Source organism: Erinaceus europaeus, chromosome 2 (genome assembly GCF_950295315.1).
Source record: "Erinaceus europaeus chromosome 2, mEriEur2.1, whole genome shotgun sequence".
NCBI classification, from domain to species: Eukaryota; Metazoa; Chordata; class Mammalia; order Eulipotyphla; family Erinaceidae; genus Erinaceus; species Erinaceus europaeus.
The window spans coordinates 189,787,150-189,806,964 of NC_080163.1; the positions used below are offsets into that span (position 1 = coordinate 189,787,150).

Sequence of the window (19,815 nt, forward strand, 5' to 3'; positions counted from 1 at the left end):
TCTTCTCCAATTCCATCCACTTTATCCCAAAGGACACAATATCATCTCTTTGTTGCCGCATAACACTTTGTTTAATGTATATCCCATAACTTTTTTTATCCAGTCATCTGTCTAAAAGGATTTTGTATGTTTCCAGGTTTTTGCTATTGTGAATAAAGCTGCTATGAACATGGGGGGGGTGTGCATTTATTTATTTATTTATTTATTTATTCTAGATCGAGACAGAGAGAAATTAAGAGGGAAGGGGGAGACAAAGAGACACCTGCAGCCCTGCTTCACCGCTCATGAAGCTTCGGTTGTGCGCCCCCTCCCGCCCCTGGCCTGGCCCCCAGAGGACATATCTTTAAAGACTCTCCTCCAAAGGAAGATGCAAGAAGTTGGAGGAAACTGGCTCAAAGATATCACACACGCAGACACACCCCACTGCAAACAATCTGGAGAGAGGGAGGGAGGTGACGCCCGGTGACCTCGGGACACGAGATGTAGCCTTCAGCACACCGAGGTCAAAGTCTCCGGCTTCAGTTCCTCCCACCCTCTCACCGGTGGCACAGGCTGCCTATCTCTACCCACTACCGGACTCAGCCAGGTAACTGAAGCGCAGCCCCGAGCCGGCCTGCAGAAGGAGGAGCCTCGGTAGGTCACGCCCTCTTTATAGCCACGCCCTCCTGTTGGCTTCCCCACCCCACCCCCCCAGCCCCGCCAGACCGCAGCCAGGTGACTGGAGCGCGGCCCCAGCCGACCTGCAGGGGGAGGGGTCTTGACAGGCCACGCCCAGTATGTGGCCCCGCCCCAGATTGGCTCTCCCCCCCCCTACCCGCGCCGCGGGGATCCTCAGGGCTCCAGACTCTCCCAGGAGACTCACCGCAATGGAGGCGCCCTGTACCTGCGCGCTGCTGCTGGCGCTGCTGCTTCTGCTGCTAGCGCTACTGCTGCCCCGGATTCGGACCCCAGGCCGCCTACCCCCGGGGCCCGCGCCGCTGCCCCTGCTAGGGAACCTCCTGCAGCTCTGGCCCGGGGCGTTGTACTCCGGGCTCCTGAGGGTGAGAATCAGGGTGCTCCCCTGGGGGCGGGTACCCAGGGAGAGTCACCCCAGGGTCAAGGCAGACAGCCTGGCCCCCAGAGGATGTACCTTTATCGGATAAATCAGGTCGGGTGTACTGACCATAGGCAGGCACGAGGAGGCTAGGGTGTCCTGGGGAGGACAGGGGTTCAGGGCTGACCAAGGGGTTGGGTAATTGGGGAATGAGGATCCTGGAAGGAGGGCCGTGGCGGAGGATGGGGTAGCTGAGACCTCTCTCCACAGAATCCTGGACAGGATATGAGGGTAGGGGTTCCCAGGACAGAGGGACCCACAGAATCCTGGGAGAGTAGTAGAGTGAAGGGACCGAAGCTGGGAGCCTCCAATGAAGGGGATGGGATGGTGTTGTGAGGACTGGTTCTGGGGGGGGACAGGTGGCTGGCGGAGGGTGCCCTGAGGCTTCCTCATTAGTAGGTAGAAGGGAGAGGGACCCAGGCAGTCAGACTGGAGGAGTCCAAGGATCTGTCTGCAGAAGAATGGGGGTGAGGGGATGGGTGGTGCAGCTCAGGTAGGAGGGAGCTGGCAGATCGTGGGACTCAGAAGGGAAGGGAAGCAAGACTGTAGGGGAGGAAGTAGCCTTTCTGGGGTGGGGCCAGCAGGAAAAGATCAAAGATTGCCCATTCCAGAGCATCCCTGCCAGGTCCCTGAAGGGGTAGGAGTGGTCTTGGAGAGAGATGGGGTAGATCTGGGCAGGATCCACTCCAGAATTTGAGGTTGTAACAGTGATTGAAAGGGGTGGTTAGAGGGCAGGGGAGCCAGCTTAATGGTTATGCAAAAAGACTTTACTGCCTGAGACTCCAAAGTCCCAGATTCAGTTCCTAGGACCACCGTAAGCCAGAGCTATGCTGTACCCTAGTAAGAAAAGGGGGGGGGGAGAAGAAGAGGAGGAGGTGAAAAAGGAGGAGGAATAAGAATGAAAGAAAGAGGAAAAAAAGAAAAGGGGTAGTTAAGATTTGAGGATGGGAGATGAGGAATTATGAAAAGCCAAACCTGTAGCTGTCCATATGTCTAAGTTGGGAGATAAATTGAGAGAGAAAGACAACTGCAGGCCTGCTTCGCCGCTCATGAAGTGTCCCCCTGCAGGGTTGAAATGGGGCCTTGAACCTGGATCTTTGTACTGGTCCTTGTGCTTTGTACTGTGTGCACTTAACCAGCGTGCCACTGCCAACCTTCTCCATCTCTTTTTTTTTTTTTACTGAGAGAGAGAGAGATGGAGGAAGGGGAGAGAGAAGCCAGAGTATCAACTGGCATATGCTGTGCTGGGGATCAACCCAGGACCTCATGCTTAGAAGTCCAGAAGTTTACCACTAAACCACCTCCCTGGCTACACATGAATTTTTTTAAATATTTTATTTAGTTTGTTGTTAATGAGAGAGATAGGAAGTGAGAGAGAGAACCAGAGCATCACTCTGATGTGCTGAGGAGATCAAACTTGGAACCTCATGCTGGAGAGTCCAGCCAATTTATTCATTGTAACACCTCCCAGACTGTACAATCCCTTGGTCCCCTCTACAGTGGGGACCAAGGGATTGAACTTGGTCCTTGTGCACTATAGTATGTGCACTTAACCAGGTGCTCCACCGCCTGGCCACCCCCCTTTTTTTTATTTATTCATCTATTGCATAGAGATAGAAACTGAGATGGACAAACTGAGAGACATCTGAAGCACTGCTTCACCACTTGTGAAATTTCCCCCCTGCAAGTGGGGGCCAAGGGTTTGAACCCATGTCTTTGCACATGGTAAAGTGTGTGCTCAACCAGGTATGCCACCCCCCAGCTCCATGAATCTCTCTTTTTTTTTTTTTTTTTTTACCAGAGTACTATTCAGCTCTGGCTTATAGTGGTGCGAGGGATTGAACCTGGGACTCTGGGGCCTCAGGCATGAGAGTCTGTTTGCATAACCATTATGCTATCTACCCTCCTCCCTCCATGAATCTCTTTTAAAAGCAAAGGGCATAGAGTCTAGAAAGGCTCATTCTGTATAGGGTGGGTCAGGGAGGTTCCTTGGTAGAGGAAGCAGGTAGCTCGTCCAATGACAAGGGCCACAGTGGGGACAGATGAAGACCTAGGCCGCCAGCCCACACACACCCCTCTGCCTCTTCCACCCACAGCTGAGTAGGCGGTACGGCCCAGTATTCACTGTGCACCTGGGCCCCTGGCGCCACGTGGTGGTGCTCGTGGGCCACGACGCCGTGCGTGAGGCCCTGGGTGAACAGGCAGAGGAGTTCAGTGGACGTGGGGTTCTGGCCACGCTGGATGGGACCTTTGACGGCCACGGTAAGTTAGGGCAGGAGGGCTGGAGCCCAGTCAGTGGCCTCACTACAAAACTTAGCCTCAGCACCTAGTACTGAGTGAGCACACTACATTACTCACTGGGCTGTGGAGGTACTGTGGGCTGATTAGGGTGGGAGGTTCCCTGCATTGAGCCTACAGGCAGGGGAGTTGGGGGTGGGGGAGTGGAGGGTGGGGGACCTGGGACAGATACTACAGGTGGATAGGGTTGGGGAGAGCTGGGGGAGTCATCTGACCCTGGAGAAGTTGGGGTGTCTGAGTGGGAAGGGTATTGCAGGCAGAGAAAGCAGCATATATACCAGACCCAAGGTGAGAGAAGCATTCATTCTGTCAGTCAGCCATTCATTCATTCACTCCATGGCACATTTTCATTACTGCTGGCTATGTCCTCGGTCACAGGGTCACACAAGGTGGCTGAGATAGCTGTAGTGACCTGTTTTGTTTTTTCATTGCCATCAGGGTTACCACTGGGGCTTGGTGCCTGCACAACAAATCCATGGACATTTTCTTTCTTTTCCTTTCTCTTATTTGATAGGACAGAGAGAAATTGGAAGGGGGGGAGAGAGAGACCTGCAGCACTGCTTCACTGCTCATTAAGCATCCCTGCCTCCCCAGCCCCACCCCATAGGTGAGGACTAGAGGCTTGAACCTGAGTCTTTTGAGTTGTAGCATGTGTGCTTTACCAGGTGTGCCAGCACCCAGCCTCTTTTTTTTTTTTTATAGAGACAGAGGGAAATTTAGAAGGGGGATGCAGGGAGAGAAAAAGAGACACCTGCAGCACTGCTCCACCACTGATGAAACTTCCCCACTGCAGGTGGGGACTGGAAGCTTGAACCTGGATCCTTGTGGGTTGGAGCAAGTGTCCTTTACCAGGTGAATGATCCAGGTAGAGGGAAGAGCAAGGGCAAAGGCAAAAAGGGGAACTTCTGACACTTCGGAGGAAGTAAGAGCAGCCCAGCATGGCAGTGAGGAAAAGTGGGCAGGCCTAGTCATACAGGGCCTGAGTCACACCAGAGTGCTTGAACTTTGGGTTTTCCTGGAAGCTGTTGAATTTAAGCAAGGGTGGGGTACAGTCAAAGAAAGGCCTGGTTGCTGTGTGAGAGTCCAAGGAGCAGACTGGACTGGACTGTTGTTAAAAATTCGGCGGCTCCAGCCCGCCGGGCTAGCTTCACGGGCGGGTAACAGAGACGACCAGAGACATACGGCTGGGCAGGGAAGCTGTATTTCTTTATTCAGGAACAACGATTCATAAACTAAACCAAACTAATCACCAAACAGAACTCTGCTGTCTCTTTGCGGCGGCGCAAGCACTCTCTCTTACTCTCGAACTCTCCAACTCTGGAACTCTTCAACTCTCCAACTGTGGAACTCTCTAACTCAGGCAGGGTTCCTAGGGGCAGGGCCAAGCGGGCCCGCGAAACTAACTGGACTGATCCAATTCTCTTGGCGGGGGAGAACTACCCAATGTAAAGCATACAACACTGGACCAGTGCTGGGGTCACTGTGTGTGTGGGGGGGTGACTGTGATAGGCAGCCAGGACTCTGGCCAGGGGATAGAGGATGGTGGACTGGGACAAGGGATGGGTTGAGACCGGTTGGGACACAGAGAGTGGGGAGGTTGGCAAGCCCAGGAGGAGGCATCCAAAGGACTACCACAGCCGAGCCTTCTGCAGGTGAGAGCATGAGCTCAGAGACTGGGAGGTTTGGCAGGAGCAGGTCTCTTGGATAAAGGAAGAAAAAGGTGAAGTTCCAGTCTCCTCCATCCTTGTTCAAACTCCACATGAGTCGGTCTCAATGTTTATGACTCCATAAACAATGGGAAGGATGGACAGATGGATAGATAGGGCTGGATAGTGACATACCTGGTTGAGCGTACATGTTATAATAGATGGATGAATGAATCCATGGGTGATAGATAAGTAGATGGACTAATAATGAATGAGTGGTTAGGGCCCGGGTGGTGGCGCACCTGGTTGAGTGCACATGTTACAGTGCACAAGGACCCAGGTCCGAGCCCCCGGTCCCCACCTGCAGGGGGAAAGCTTTGCAAGTGGTGAAGCAGGGCTGCAGGTGTCTCTGTCTCTCTCCCTCTCTGTCTCCCCCTTCCTCTCGACTTCTGGCTGTCTCTATCCAATAAATAAATAAAGATAATAAAAAAAATTTTTTTTTAATGAATGAGTGGTTGATGGATAGATGATGAATGGATGGATGGCACATGATAAGGGATGGATGGATGGAAGGATGGTGGGTTCAAAGAAGATGAATAGTTGGTAAATGGGTTATATAAAATGGATAATGAGTGGATGATGGATGGATTAATGATGGATGGGTGGCTCCTGGATGATTGATGAAGGATAGATTGATATATGAATGGTTGGTGGATGAATAATAAATGGATGATGGATGGATATGTCATGGTGGGTGGATTGGTAGATGAATGGTTGATGGATGAATGATGGATTGTGGATGACTGAGGGATGGATGGAGGATGGATAGATAGATGAATGGTTGGTTGATGGATGACTGATGGATTGTGGATGGAGGATGGATAGATAGATGAACGGTTGATGGATGAAAGATGGAACGTTAATGATTGAGGGGTGGATGGATTGATAGATGAATGGTGAATGAGTGAATGCTGAATGATGATGGATAGATGAATAGATGGATTATAGATGATGGATGGATGGAGAGCAGATTGATAGATGTTGAGTGGTTGATGGGTGGATGATGAATAAATGGTGGGTAGGTGGATGGAAGGAAGGAAAAACAGTCTTCCCTCACTGAGCAGAGGAGCCCAGATGATGCCAGCTACAACTTTTTCAGAAGAGTGTCACCCTCTGATGCCAGGTCAGTGGACAGAGGAAGCGGTTATGCACTGATTGATCGCCTGCTGAGTTCCCATCCCTGAGCTAGGCTAGCCTGGACTAAGGCAGGACCTTAGTGTCCCCCCTTGGAGGAAAGCAATATGAGGTAGGGGGCGGCCAGTCTCACCCCTTGAATCTCTCCTTCTGCACAGGGGTTTTTTTCTCCAACGGGGAGCGCTGGCGGCAGCTGAGGAAGTTCACCATGCTGGCTCTGCGGGACCTGGGCATGGGGAAGAGAGAAGGAGAGGAGCTGATCCGGGTGGAGACCCAGAGTCTAGTGGAGGCATTCCAGGGCACAGGAGGTCAGCAGGGTGGGGGCAACCCTTAGAGTCCTGCATGAGAGTGGGGAGGCCCTTCCGTGGTGCCTGGGAGCCACACCAGCCCTCCTGGTCCCAAGTCTTAGCCTCTGCTCTTGGACTCTGGAAGTAGGCTGGGGGCTCTGTTCACCTCCACCTCCGTGTCCTCCACACTCCCTCCCTCTGTCCTACTGCCTCCCCTAGGGTCACTGCCTCCCTGGCTCTGCCCCACCACTCTGTCTGCCTCTTCTTTTGCTCTTCATTTCTCTGGTTTTCTCTTTTTGTCAATTTGTTCTTTCTGTCTGTTGCATTCTCTCTTTCCTGGTGTCTCACTCTCCTTATCTGTCTGTCTTATCTCTCTTTTCTTTTTGATGTCTCTCTCTGTCTCTGTCTCTCTTTGAATAAAAATGTATTCATGGGGGACCAGGTGGAGGTGCATCTGGCTGAGCACACATATTATAACATTATTATCTTCATTATTAGATATAGTCAGTGGCCCAGTTAAGCACACATATTGCCAAATGCAAAGACCTGGGTTCGAGCCCCTGCTCCCCACCTGTAAAGAGTCTGCTTCACGAGCAGTAAAGCACGTCTGTAGATGTCTCTTTTTCTCTCCTCTCTATCTCTACATCCTCTCTCAATTTCTCTCAGTCCTATCTTAAAGAAAAGAAAAAAGGAAAAATAGCTGCCTGGAGGAGTGAATTCCTAGTAGGCACAGAGCCCTGGTGGCAAAATAAAAAAGAGAGACAATCAGAAATTGAAAGGGAAGGGGAGGATAGAGAGGAAGAGAAACACCTGCAGCCCTGCTTCACCACTTGTGAAGCTTTCCCCCTACAGGTGGGGGCCAGGGGCTTGAACACAGGTCCCTGTGCATTCATTGTAATATGTGAGCTCAACCAGGTGTGCCACCACCTGTGCCCTCTCTCTTTATCTGTCTTATTTCTCTCTTTTCTTGTTGCTCTTCCTCTTTCCCTTTTTATTGCCATCAGTGTTATCACTGAGACTTGGTGCTGGCACTATGAATCCACCACTCCTGGTAGCCATTATTACTTTTACTAAATAGGACAGAGAGAAATTGAGAGGGGAGGGGGAAATTGAGAAGGAGAGAGAAAGATAGATATCTGCAACTTGTTTCACTGCTTGTGAAGCTTCCTCCCTACAGGTGGGGAGCAGGTGCTCGAACTCAGATCCTTGGGCATGGTAACATCTATGCTCAACCAGGTACACCACTGCACCCCCCTCTCTTTTTATTAAAAATTATTTATTTATTTATGAAGAGGACAAGAAAGAATCAGAGCATCACTCCAGCACGTGGGATGCCAGGGATTGAACTCAGGACCTCATGCTTGAGAAATCCAGTGCTTTATCCACTGCACCAACTTCCAGGCCACCCTCATTTGTCTGTCTGCCCTTCTAGTCTGTCTCGATCTTGGCTTCTCTGTTTGGCTCTGTCTCTGATGGATTACATCTCCCCCTGCACCCCACCGCCATCACTATGAGTCCCCCCTCTGAGGTTTCCATCACCCTAGTCTTGGCCCCTCACTGCAGGACAACCCTTCAACCCCTCCCTGCTGCTCGCCCAAGCCACCTCCAACATTGTCTGCTCCCTCACCTTTGGCATCCGCTTCCCCTACGAGGATGAGGAGTTCCAGGCCGTGGTGCAGGCAGCCAGTGGTGTCCTGCTGGGGGTCAGCTCCCCATGGGGCCAGGTGAGCAGGTGGACCCTCCTCTCCAGCCTCCTTCCCCAAAACTTCCTGCCCACATCCCAGGAAAGCCCGGTAACCCCCACCTGCCTGGTTGGCCCCGCTTCACCCTGAGAAACAGCCACCATTGCCCTTCTCCCTGCAGGCCCAGGAGATGTTCCCCCAGCTCCTGCAGGCCCTGCCCGGCAGTCAGACACAGCTCCTGGGCCACGTGGGTATCCTGGCTGCCTTCGCCGCCAGGCAGGTGCAGCAGCACCGGGGGAGCCTGGACACCTCGGGCCCTGCACGTGATGTCGTGGACTCCTTCCTGCTGAAGATGAAGCAGGTATAGAGGTTTGGGAGTGGGCACCCTCCTGAATGGGGCTGGTGGGTCCCCACCTGGGTGAGTCCAGAAATCCCCCCTCAGGTCTGGCACGATTGCTCACCCAGGTAGTGCAATGCTTTGCCATCCACACACAGGGCCCAGGAAACTCTAGTCCTGTGGTATCTTTCCCAATTAAAAAAATAAATAAATGAAGGGGCACTGTTTCTGTCTCTCTCTCTCTCTTATTTGTTTATTTAGTTATTGGATAAAGAAAGATAAATTAAGAGGTAAGGGGAGACAGAGAGAGGGAGAAGATACCTGCAGCCCTGTTTCACCACTGAAGCTTCCCCCTGCAGGTGGGACTAGGGGCTTGAACCTAGACCTAGTGCATTGTAATGGTGTGTGTTCAATTAGTTATACCGCCGCCACCACCCTTTTTTTTTTTTAAGATTTATTTATAAATGAAAAAGAGCAGGGAAAAGTGAGAGAACCAGAGCATCACTCTGACACATGTGGTCAAACTCAGTCCAACTTTCTAACTACTCCACCTACCTCCCTGGCACTATCTCTTGTCTTTCTGTCACTTTTTTTGTTTGTTTGTTTGTTTGCCACTAGAGTTTATCATTGGGACTCTCAGATGACTCTACCATTCTTCACGGCCACTTTTCCTTTTATTCTGAGAGACAGAGATGGAGAAAAACAGAGAGACAGAGGGAGAGAGATCTGCAGTACTGCTCCACCACTCATGAAGGACCAGGGCCTTGAACTTGAGCCCTTGTGCTTGGTAATGTGAGGGCTCTGCCAGATGCGCCACCACCCTCCCCCGTTTCTTTTGCCAACAGCATTGCTGTGACTCTGTGACTGCATGGTGTAGTGGGATTTCTTCTTGTTTTTTCTTCTCTCCATTTTTTTTTTTTTTTATCCAATAGAAGGTTTGAGAGAGGGAGAGAGACACCTGCAGTATTACCCCCAGCACTAACACACACACACACACACACACACACACACACACACACACACACACACACACACACGAAGCTTCCCCCTGCAGATGGGGACCAGGGATTTGAAGCTGGGTCCTTGCACCTGGTAAAGTGTGCTTTCTACTGAATGCACCACTGCCCATGTCCCCTGCTCCCCCCCTTTCTATCTGGAAAAAAAAAATCAGCCAAGAGGAGTGAAGCCCAGCAACCACGCAACCTCTGTGTGCACATCACTTCTCAGCGTGTGCTGTTCTGTCTCTCTACATCCCCACCTCCCACCCCTGCATGGGTTTGACTCCCTTACACCCCTCCTCCTTCCTTCATGCCCTGTGCCCTGTGCCCAGTCTTCTGCCGCCAACAACTCCCACCATCACTCCACCCTCCCACACCTGCATATTTCCTCTCATCCCAGTGTATTATTATTTTTAAGATAGTGGGGGGGGGGAGAGAGAAGCACTACAATATTATTCCATGGCTCAAGAAGTTTACTCTTTGCAGGTGATTGCATGTGGTGGCAGATATTAGAACCTATGTTTTCATGTTAAAATGTGCAGTCTATCAGGGTCCAGGCAGTGACGCACCTGTTACCAAGTGCAAGGATCTGCGTTCCAGCCCCAGCTCCCCGCCTGTAGGGGGAGGCTTCACAAGTGGTGAAGTGGGGGAGTCGGGCTGTAGCGCAGCGGGTTAAGCGCAGGTGGCGCAAAGCACAAGGACTGGCATAAGGATCCCGGTTTGAACCCCGGCTCCCCACCTGCAGGGGAGTCACTTCACAGGCGGTGAAGCAGGTCTGTAGGTGTCTATGTTTCTCTCCTCCTCTCTGTCTTCCCCTCTTCTCTCCATTTCTCTCTGTCCTATCCAACAACGACAACAACAATAATAGCTACAACAACAACAAAAAAAAAAAACAAGGGCAACAAAAGGGAATAAATAAATAAAATAAATATTAAAAAAAATTAAAAAAAAAAAACAAGTGGTGAAGTGGGTCTGCAGGTACCTCTTTTCCTCTTTCTCTCTCTTTCCATCCCTCTCAATTTCCCTTTTCTATCCAATTAAAAAAATAAATAAATAAATAAAGGGGCCAGGCAGTAGCACAGCAGGTTAAGTGCCCATGGCACAAAGTATAAGGACCAGCATAAGGATCCTGGTTCGAACCCCCAGTTCCCACCTGCAAGAGGAAAGCTTCATGAGCAATGAAGCAGGACTACAGGCATCTCTTTCTCGCCCACTCTACCTCAATTTCTCTCTGTCTCTATCCAGTAGATAAAATAAAGTAAAATAAAAGAAACCCAGGTGATCGATATGTATATTATATGTGATTTTTACTACAAGTAAGATGATCTTGGGGCCAGGGAGAAGGCTCAGTGGGTAGAGCATGGGTGAGGCCCTGGGCTTGAACCTGGTACCAGATATGGTGAAGTAAAGTTCTAGTCTCTCTCTTAATTAAGATAAATGAGAGAGAGAGAGAGAGAGAAGTAGAAGGGGGCCAGAGATAGTTCACCAGCTGAGTGCCACTTAAAAAAAAAATTTTTTTTGCCGCCATGGTTATCCTTAGAGCTAGGCAGTGTCAGTCTACTATGAATCCACCACTCCTGACACTTTCCTTTCTACTTTTTTTTTTAAATTATCTTTATTTGTGTATTGGATAGAAACAGCCAGAAATCGAGTGAGAAGAGGGTGATAGGGAAAGCGAAAGAGAGACATCTGTAACACTATTTCACCACATGCAAAGTTTTCCCCCTGCAGGTGGGGACTGGGGGAGCTCAAACCTGGGGTCCTTGTGCATTGTAACATGTGTGCTCAACTAGGTGCACCACCATCTGTCCCCTGTTTTTTCTTTTTCTTTTCTTTTTTTTTTTCTTTTGCCTCTGGCATTATCACTGGGGCTCAGTGCCTTCACTACAAATCCACTGCTCCTGGAGGCCATTTTTTTCCCACTTTACTGCCCTTGTTGCTATTGTTGTTGTTATTATTATTGTTATTCCTGTTGTTGTTGGATAGGTCAGAGAGAAATCGAGAGGGGGGTAAGACAGAGAAGGGGAGAGGAAGATAGACACCTACACACCTGCTTTACCGCTTATGAAGCATGGTAGCATGTGAGTTCAACATCACCGCCCAGCCCCCTTTCTGTTTTGTTTTTATAGAAACAAAAGGGGAGAGAGGCAGAGAGAGAGAGAGAAACAACAGCACCAAAACTTCCTCCAGTGCAGTGGGGGCCGGGTTCAAACCTGGGACAAGCATATGGCAAAGCGGTGCACTATCCACAGGAGCTATTTCTCCAGCCCTGAGCTTGATGGTTTTGGAGCGGGCTGTGCTGGACCTCTTCTCCCCACATCCTTGTGTTCTCTGAGCCCCTCTGCCTGGTTTCTCCCAGGAGGAGCATGGCTCCAGCACTGAGTTCACCGACAAGAACTTGCTGATGACAGTCATCTACCTGCTGTTCGCCGGGACGGTCACAGTCAGTGCTACCGTCCAATACACACTCCTGCTTCTGCTAAAATACCCTCACATCCAAGGTAAGAGCCATCACCACCCACCAGGCCCTGAGAGCGAGAGCCTAGAGGCAAGAAGGAGCCCAGCATCTGGGGTGCCTGGGGAGGGAGAAGCAGTCAGGGGGTACAGGCTGCAGCATGATGGTGGGTGGAAACGAGACAGGAGCTGTCTCAGGGCCTTGGGGGTGAGTTGTACATTCTTTTTTAAAAAAATTTATTTATTTATTAATTCCCTTTTGTTGCCCTTATGTTGTTGTTGTTGTTATTGTTGGATCAGACAGAAAGAAATGGAGAGAGGAGAGGAAGACAGAGAGCAGGAGAGAAAGGCAGACACCTGCAGACCTACTTCACCGCTTGTGAAGCAACTCCCCTACAGGTGGGGCGCCAGGGGCTTGAACTGGGATCTTTAATCCAGTCCTTGCGCTTTACCCGCTGCACTACCGCCCAACTTCCTGTACATTCTTTAAGATATATGAACAAGGGGTCAGGCAGTAAGTAGCACAGAAGGTTAAGCACACGTGGCGCAAAGCGAAAGGACCAGCATAAGGATCCCGCCCAGTTCGAGCCCCCGGCTCCCCACCTGCAGGAGAGTCGCTTCACAGGTAGTGAAGCAGGTCTGCAGGTGTTTGTCTTTCTCTCCCCCTCTCTGTCTTCCCCTCCTCTCTCTATGCCTCTCTGTCTTATCCAACAATGACAACATTAAGAACAACAACAATTTAAAAAAAAAAAGGGCAACAAAAGGGAAAATAAATATTTTTTTTAATTTCAAAAAATAAAAAAAGATATGAACAATTGGGGATAGTGGTGGGATCTTGAGCAGGGGAGGGAGAGGTCAAATTCACCTTTTAGAAAAATGCTAGGAGCTGGAGGGATTGCCTGGTGGTGGTGCACCCAGTTGAGTGCATACATTAGCATGCACCAGGTTCAGTCAGGCCCCCCCGCCCCCCATCTGTACCTGCAGAGAGGTAATGGAGCAGCTCTGCAAGCGTCTCTCTGTCTCTCTATCTCCCCCTCCTCTCTCAATTTCTCTCTGCATATCCAATAAAGAAAAGGGAAAATCTGGGGACTGAGAGATAGCTCCCCTAGCAGAGCACATGCCTTACTGGGCTTTAGACCTTGAGCTTGAGGCCCAGCACCACATGGACAGTACTGGGGGAGCTTCATGGTGGAGTGATGCTGTGGTGTTTCTCCCTCTCTTTCTCTCTTTCAAGGAAATAAGAATGAAAACAAAGAAGGGAGACCTCAAAAGGCCACTCAGCAGCAGTATCATGCCTCCACAAAGCCCAGGGTCCATTCTTTTTTTTTACTTTATCAACTATTTGGTTTTTGCCTCCAGGGTTATCACTGGGGCCCAGTGTGCCAGCACTATGAATCCACTGCTCCTGGCAGCCATTTTTCCCTCTCCCCCTGCCCCCTCCATTTTGTTCAATAGGACAGAGAGAAAGTGAGAGGAAGGAGGGATAGAGAGGGAAAGAGAAAGATAGACACCTATAGACCTGCTTCACCACTTGTGAAGCTTCCCCGCTGCAGTTGTGGAGCAGGAGCTCGAACCTCGGGACCTTGCACAGGTTCTTTCTTCACAGTACTATGTGCGCTTAACTAGGTGTGCCTTCCCCTGGCCCCCTCAATGATTTGTTTATTTTGATAGGACAGAGAGACCTTGGCAGGGGAGGGGGAAATAGGGAGAGAAACAGAGAGACACCTGAAGGCCTGCCTCATCACTCATGAAGCTACCTCCCAGGTTCAGGCATTCAGAGAGGTGCGTCACCACCTAATCCTGGTTCTGTGATATCTCTCTCTTCCTCTTTCTCTCTCTGTGCCTCTGTTTCTACCTGATTAAGTCATCCCAGAGCAGTGAAGCCTCAAGTGATGACCAAGAAGAAGATACAGTTTTCCTGAGGGAGGCTCACAGTCCCTGCCTTCCCTGTGACCAACCCCCCTCTCTTCTTGGGTGCAGAGCGCATGAGGGAAGAGCTGACCCGGGAGCTGGGGGCCGGCCGGGCACCAGGCCTGGGGGACCGAGCCCGCCTCCCGTACACGGACGCGGTTCTGCATGAAGCACAGCGGCTGCTGGCACTGGTACCCATGGGGGTGCCCCGCGCCCTCACCAAGACCACCTGCTTCCGAGGGTACACCCTGCCCCAGGTGGGTGCAGCTGTGCCAGCCTCGGGCTGGTTCCACCCCTGGTCGAAAGGACTTTTTCTAGATTTAGGTCTCAATTCCTTTTTCCCGATCTCTCTCTCTTTCTCTCTCCAATTACATATATATATATAGTCTTCCTCTCTTACCCCTATCTCTCTCTCTCTCATCTTGGTCTCTTTCTCTCTCATCTTGCTCTCTTTTCCTGTTTCTCCTTTCTCTCTCATCTTCCTCTATTTGCCATCCCCCCCCCCCCAGGATCTTCCTCTTTCTCCTATCTCACCCCCTCCCCAAATTTTACTTCTATCCTTGGTGGTTGCAACATTCAAATTAAGTGACAAGTAGGGGAACAGTTTGCAGACTGAGGGCTAAGACTCAGCCCCTGCTGCAGACAATCTCTTTCTTCCTCCCCCTCTTTCCTTAGTCCATCCCTGCTCCTTCATTCTAGAGCAACTCAGAATCCCCACCACCAGGGGGCGATGTCTTCCCCAGAAACCCTAAGTGCTTTGAAAGGTTCTAATACTTGCCAAGGTCACACAGTCACCAAGCTATAGAGGTGGGATTTGAACCTAGAGCCTGTCTTCACCACTGCTGTCAGCCATTCTCTCTCTTAATGTCATTTTTTTTTAGATCTGCTTATTTATGAAAGAGAGAGAATCAGGAGAAGGAGGAGGAGGGGGAGAGAGAACTTGAGCATCACTCTGGCACATGTGCTACCAGGGATCAAACTCACAACCTCATGCTTGAGAGTCTAATGTTTTATCTGCTATGCAACCTGCGGGGGCCACAAATCTCTTATTTTTGTGCTGCAGTAGCATGACCCTGACTCTTCGTAGGGGACCCTCACCTTCCAACTCTGGGCCCTGACCTAGTGAAAGTGCCCCTCTCCCTGTCACCACATTCCTTTCACCACCACCCACTGCATAGTCCTGGGAGCACTGACCTTGACTGTGGGAGCTGCTGCCCTCCCCCAGACCCATGAAAGGGGGAACTTCATGGACACAGTGGCAGAAAGCTGCACCCAGAACCTGGAGCTTATACAGTCACAGCTGAATCCCAGCATCCCTCAGAGGTCAAAACACAGTGTGTGTGGGGGGGGGGGGGGGGAGCAGGTGGTGGTGCACCTGGTTAAGCACTCACATTACAGTGCACAAAGACCCAGGTTCAAGCCCCTGGTCCCCACCTGCAGGAGAAAAGTGGTTAAACAGGGCCACTGGTGCCTTTCTGTCTTTTCTCTCTCTCTACCTCCCCCACCTCTCAATTTCTCTGTTTCTATCCACTAGTAAATAAATAAATTATATTTTTTTTAAAAAAATAAAATAAAGTTGGTTTTAATATATATATACAATAATAAAAAATGTGATAGGCCGGGAAGACAGCATAGTGGTTATGCAAAAAGACTTTCGTGTCTGAGACTCCAAAGTCCCAGGTTCAGTCCCCAGCCCCACCATAAGCCAGACTTCAGCAGTGCACTGGTTAAAATAAATAAATAAATAAATAAATAAGAATTAATGTGAAAATAGCAGCCAGGAAAATAGCTCAGCTGGCAGGACTTGAGACTAAACACCTGAGCTCCCAGTTCAGTCCCCAGCGACGCATGTCCTGTAGTGCTCTGTCCTCTCTCTTCCCCTCTCATGTGAAAATGTCTATCTTGGGGGAAATAAATGAAATTAATATTTTAAAAGTAAAAAAAAAAAAAAAAATTCTGCTATGTCCACATGTTACTATGGACACGCTGCTTGAGTTCTCTAAACCTCATGAGTCATATTAGGAGTTGCTCCCCTCAAAGTATTTTTCAAAAAGATGGAGAGGCAGCATAGAAATAGTTCCCTTGTATAATGTGTTGCTTTGCCATGTACAAGACCCATGTTCAAGGCCAGCCCCACTGCATTGAAGGAAGCGTCGGTATCTTTCCCTCTCCCTCTCTATCTCCTTCTCCCCTCTCAATTTCTCTTTGTCCTATCCAATACAAATAAAAAAAGAAAAAGAAAAGATTTTGTGAGGATCAGGAGCATAAGCACTACACACTAGCCCTCTGTCTCTATCTCACACTCAAAAAGAAAAAGAAAATCAACTGGGTGAGGGAGCTGTTTCAGCAATAAAGGTCATAAGTGAGACCCTGGGTGGGTGTAACACAAAGGCAGACCTATCACTGTGAGATACTCAGGCTGTCCTCACTTAGTGATTGGGTTTTAGAACCTGCTCAGTAAACAAATTTGTCAATAACCAAGAAGCCAGAACTTTACCAGTATTCCAGGTAAAATGGATGTGGATGCTGGTGGGTTTATCAGCAATTTATATTATTTTTTATGTTTTTATTAGTGATATAACATTGTTTTATGTCAACCTTTGATTTTTGGCCTTCAGGGTTATCACTGGGACTCAGTGCCAGCCCTACAAATCCACTGCTCCTGGTGGCCATTTTTTCCATTTTTTTGTTTTTTTGTTTGACAGGACAGAGAGAAATTGAGAGGGGAGGGGAAGATATAGAGGGAGAAAGATAGACACCTGCAGACCTGCTTCACCACTTGTGAAGCGACTCCCCTGCAGATAGGAAACCAGATGCTCCAATTGGGATCCTTGCTCAGGTCTTTGCGCTTAGTATTATGTGTGCTTAACCCAGTGCACCACCACCTGGCCCCCTCAACCATCTTTAGATAGTTTCCTGTCACCTTTGAATTGTATAATTTTTATTTTTAATTTTATTTATTTTAGATGGACAGAAAGGGAGGGAGAGAGACACCTTCAGCCCTGCTTTATTACTGATGAAGCTTCCCCCCACCTGCAGGTAGGGCTGGGGGCTTCAGCCAGGGTCCTTGAGCATGCTGGCATGTGCTCTACCAAATGCACCACCACCACCTGGCCCTACATTATGTATAAAATTTTAATACATTTTTTAGTGTTTACTGAATAGTGTAGCATGTGTTTTGACTATAATAAAACAAAGGAAATAAATTGTCCTTTGGAGTACAAGTGAAATATAAATCTGTAGAGGAAACACATTAGTATAGAATCAACCCGCCAACTGCAGGAACAAGGCTTGAAGCAGAGAGTTGGTGCCCATTCTCCATTAGCAAAGTGGCTTTTTGTTTTGCTTGATTTTTTATGAGAGAGAGAGACCAGAGCACAGATTAGCTCTGGCTTCAAGTGGTGCTGGGGATTGAACCTAAGACCTCAGAACCTCAGGCAGGAAATTTGTTTGCTATCTTCTCAGCCCACACAAACTCTTCATTGAGCTGGTCTGGTGGGAACTCTGAGTGGTAGACAAACACCACTAAGTGAGAATCAGCTGTAGCTATAGAAGGCTTCAGTGAGTTACTCAGCACCTGTTGGTGCCATTACATGTGAACTGGCCACTCAGGATCCTTTAGTTCTGCAATGGGGACCCAGAGGCCTGGGTGGTGGGCGGGGAAGGGGCGGAACTTTGGAGCTGTCATGCTTCCCCCTCAGGGCACTGAGGTCTTTCCTCTCCTGGGCTCTGTTCTGCATGACCCTGAGGTCTTCGAGCGGCCAGAGGAGTTCAATCCTGACCATTTCCTGGACACAGATGGACAGTTCAAGAAGCAGGAGGCCTTTCTGCCCTTCTCTCTAGGTATCTCCTGGCTTTGGGGGATAGTCTTCTACCAGCCCTCCATGTTCCCAGCCTTCTCCCACCCCACCCCCCAATTCCCCAGGGCCTGGGTGCTGGATGGGGGTGAGGGGAGGCTGGCTTAGCCCCATCTCTCTCTCTCTCTCTCTCCACCCCCCCCCCCCAGGAAAGCGTGTCTGCCTTGGAGAGGGCCTAGCACGAGCAGAGCTCTTCCTGCTGGTCACCGCCATCCTGCAGGGCTGCCACCTGGACAGCCCATGCCCACCCGGTGCCCTGCACCTTCAGCCGGCCATCAGTGGCCTCTTCAACATCCCCCCAGCCTTCCAGCTGCAAGTCCAGCCCCGTTGAGTTCCCCCACCCACCCGGCCTTGCATACAGGAGGAAGGAGGGAACCCCAAAGAGACAGTGGCCTTGACAGTGGACATGACTGAGCTTCCAGAACCACAGGTCTACACTTCTGGAAGCCATGTGCACGCACCTGAAGCTGCCTTCTGGGGTCAGTCATAAGGACGCTAGGTGTCCCCAAGGTCCTTCGTGACTGTCAGTTTGAAACCACACATTCATGCACGAGGACCAGGGTCGTGAGAGCCCTCAGTCACAAAGGATCCAGAATCAAGACCCAGCATCCAGATTACCACCACCACTCCCCCAATTCATACACCACCCAGCTCCCCAGGAACCCACGAAAACCCACAGGCACCCCAAAACAGTTGTCATGAGCATGACCATGGAAATCTGGGGCAGAGAACATATCCCCTTCTGGGCCACATGACCATGCTGAGACCAACCAATTATGGGCCCCACCTTGATTTGGACCATCAAGTCCCTTGGGTGTCCCCTCCCCCAAAACTGATTACCTGTTCATAGGATCCTCCACAGTCACAAGATACAGTCCCAAACTCTGCACCTCAAGGATGCCCTTCTCTTTGCACCTGGATCCCTAAATTAAGAACACCCCTGGGTAGGTAATTGTGCACCTTAGAGAATGAAGTAAACTTGAACCCTCAAACAAGGAGCCTCCCTCCCCTGCTTCCTTCTTATTCTGCCAGTTTAAAATCACCTACTTCCTCCAATTCTGTCTGTCTGTCTCTGTCTGTTTCTCTCTCACACACTCCAACCCACCACCATGTCTACTCTGTGTCAAAGCCCCCTTATTTCAAGTAGGAGGGATTAGATACTACACAAGGGGACATATTCCAACTCCTGTGTTGTGGACCAGGCCCAGACTGCCATCCCAGTGACTGGAAGGTCCCCAGTTTTGCAATAAAAGTTCCCTGCTGGCCAGAGTCAGGGCCTAGTGCGCCAGTGGACAGCATCTGTCATTGTGAGTAAGTGGTGGGGTCTGGGGAGTCCGCCCCTCCCTCGAGGCTGGGCGGGAGCTGAAAAACAGGGTCCCCACCCACTCAGGCAGCTGACATCAGTTCCAGATGTGGAGCTGGGGGTGGGGCACTGTCCTGGATCTCACTTCCGGTGGGGGGTTGGACAGGGGGACTGTCTAGGAGAAGGGATTAGGGCTGCAGGCCTGGGATGGAGAACTGGTAGGGGGAAGACAGGGAAAGCCAAATCCTCCAAAACTGGAACCTCCTGCTTTCTGGAAATATGCTGATAGAGCCTGAAGCCCCCATTCCTACCTCTTTCACCTCCCTCTCCTGCATGCCATCACTTCCTGGGGAAACCAGAGGTGCCTTAAAAAACAATGGGGGCAGGGGGCAGGCAGTAGTGCAGCAGGTTAAGTGTACATGGCACAAAGTGCATGAACCAGAGTAAGAATCCCTGTTCAAGCCCCTGGCTCCCCACCGGCAGGGGAGTCACTTCGGGTGGTGAAGCAGGTCTTTCCCCCTCTCTGTCTCCTCTCTCGATTTCTCTCTGTGCTATCCAACAACAGCAGTAGCAATGACAACAATAATAATGACAACAAGGGCAACAAAATGGGGAAAATGGCCTCCAGGAGCAGTGGATTAGTAGTGTAGGCACCAAGCCCCAGCAATAACCCTGAAGGCAAAAAAAAAAAAAAAAGAAAAGAATTGGGCAACGAGAGATAACCCTAGTGGAAGAAAGAAAACAAAATTCAAATT

At 50.2% G+C, this 19,815-nt stretch overlaps 1 protein-coding gene across 2 annotated transcripts; it reads left to right on the top strand.

Annotated features, from left to right (window-relative positions):
* Nucleotides 1-782: 782 nt before the first annotated feature.
* On the top strand, nt 783-18,807 carry LOC103125772 (cytochrome P450 2S1). Of its 2 annotated transcripts, XM_007536598.3 has the most exons (9): nt 785-1,040; nt 3,190-3,355; nt 6,390-6,539; nt 8,082-8,242; nt 8,382-8,561; nt 11,895-12,036; nt 13,970-14,157; nt 17,602-17,743; nt 17,907-18,807. In XM_007536598.3, exons 1-9 carry the CDS (start codon nt 867-869, stop codon nt 18,086-18,088), a joined length of 1,485 nt encoding a protein of 494 aa, XP_007536660.1. In that variant the 5' UTR covers nt 785-866; the 3' UTR covers nt 18,089-18,807. The 2 variants fall into 2 exon arrangements, with proteins under 2 accessions (XP_060041979.1, XP_007536660.1); XM_060185996.1 differs by lacking the exon at nt 6,390-6,539 and having other exon boundaries at nt 783-1,040.
* The last annotated feature ends 1,008 nt before the right edge of the window (nt 18,808-19,815 follow it).

Bases quoted from the DNA above. Each gene is read 5' to 3' on its own strand.
- LOC103125772 (XM_007536598.3), top strand. From the start codon at position 867: ATGGAGGCGCCCTGTACCTGCGCGCTGCTGCTGGCGCTGCTGCTTCTG. The intron at 8,562-11,894 runs GTATAGAGGTTT...GGTTTCTCCCAG, and splicing joins TCCTGCTGAAGATGAAGCAG to GAGGAGCATGGCTCCAGCAC. The intron at 17,744-17,906 runs GTATCTCCTGGC...CCCCCCCCCCAG, and splicing joins CTTTCTGCCCTTCTCTCTAG to GAAAGCGTGTCTGCCTTGGA.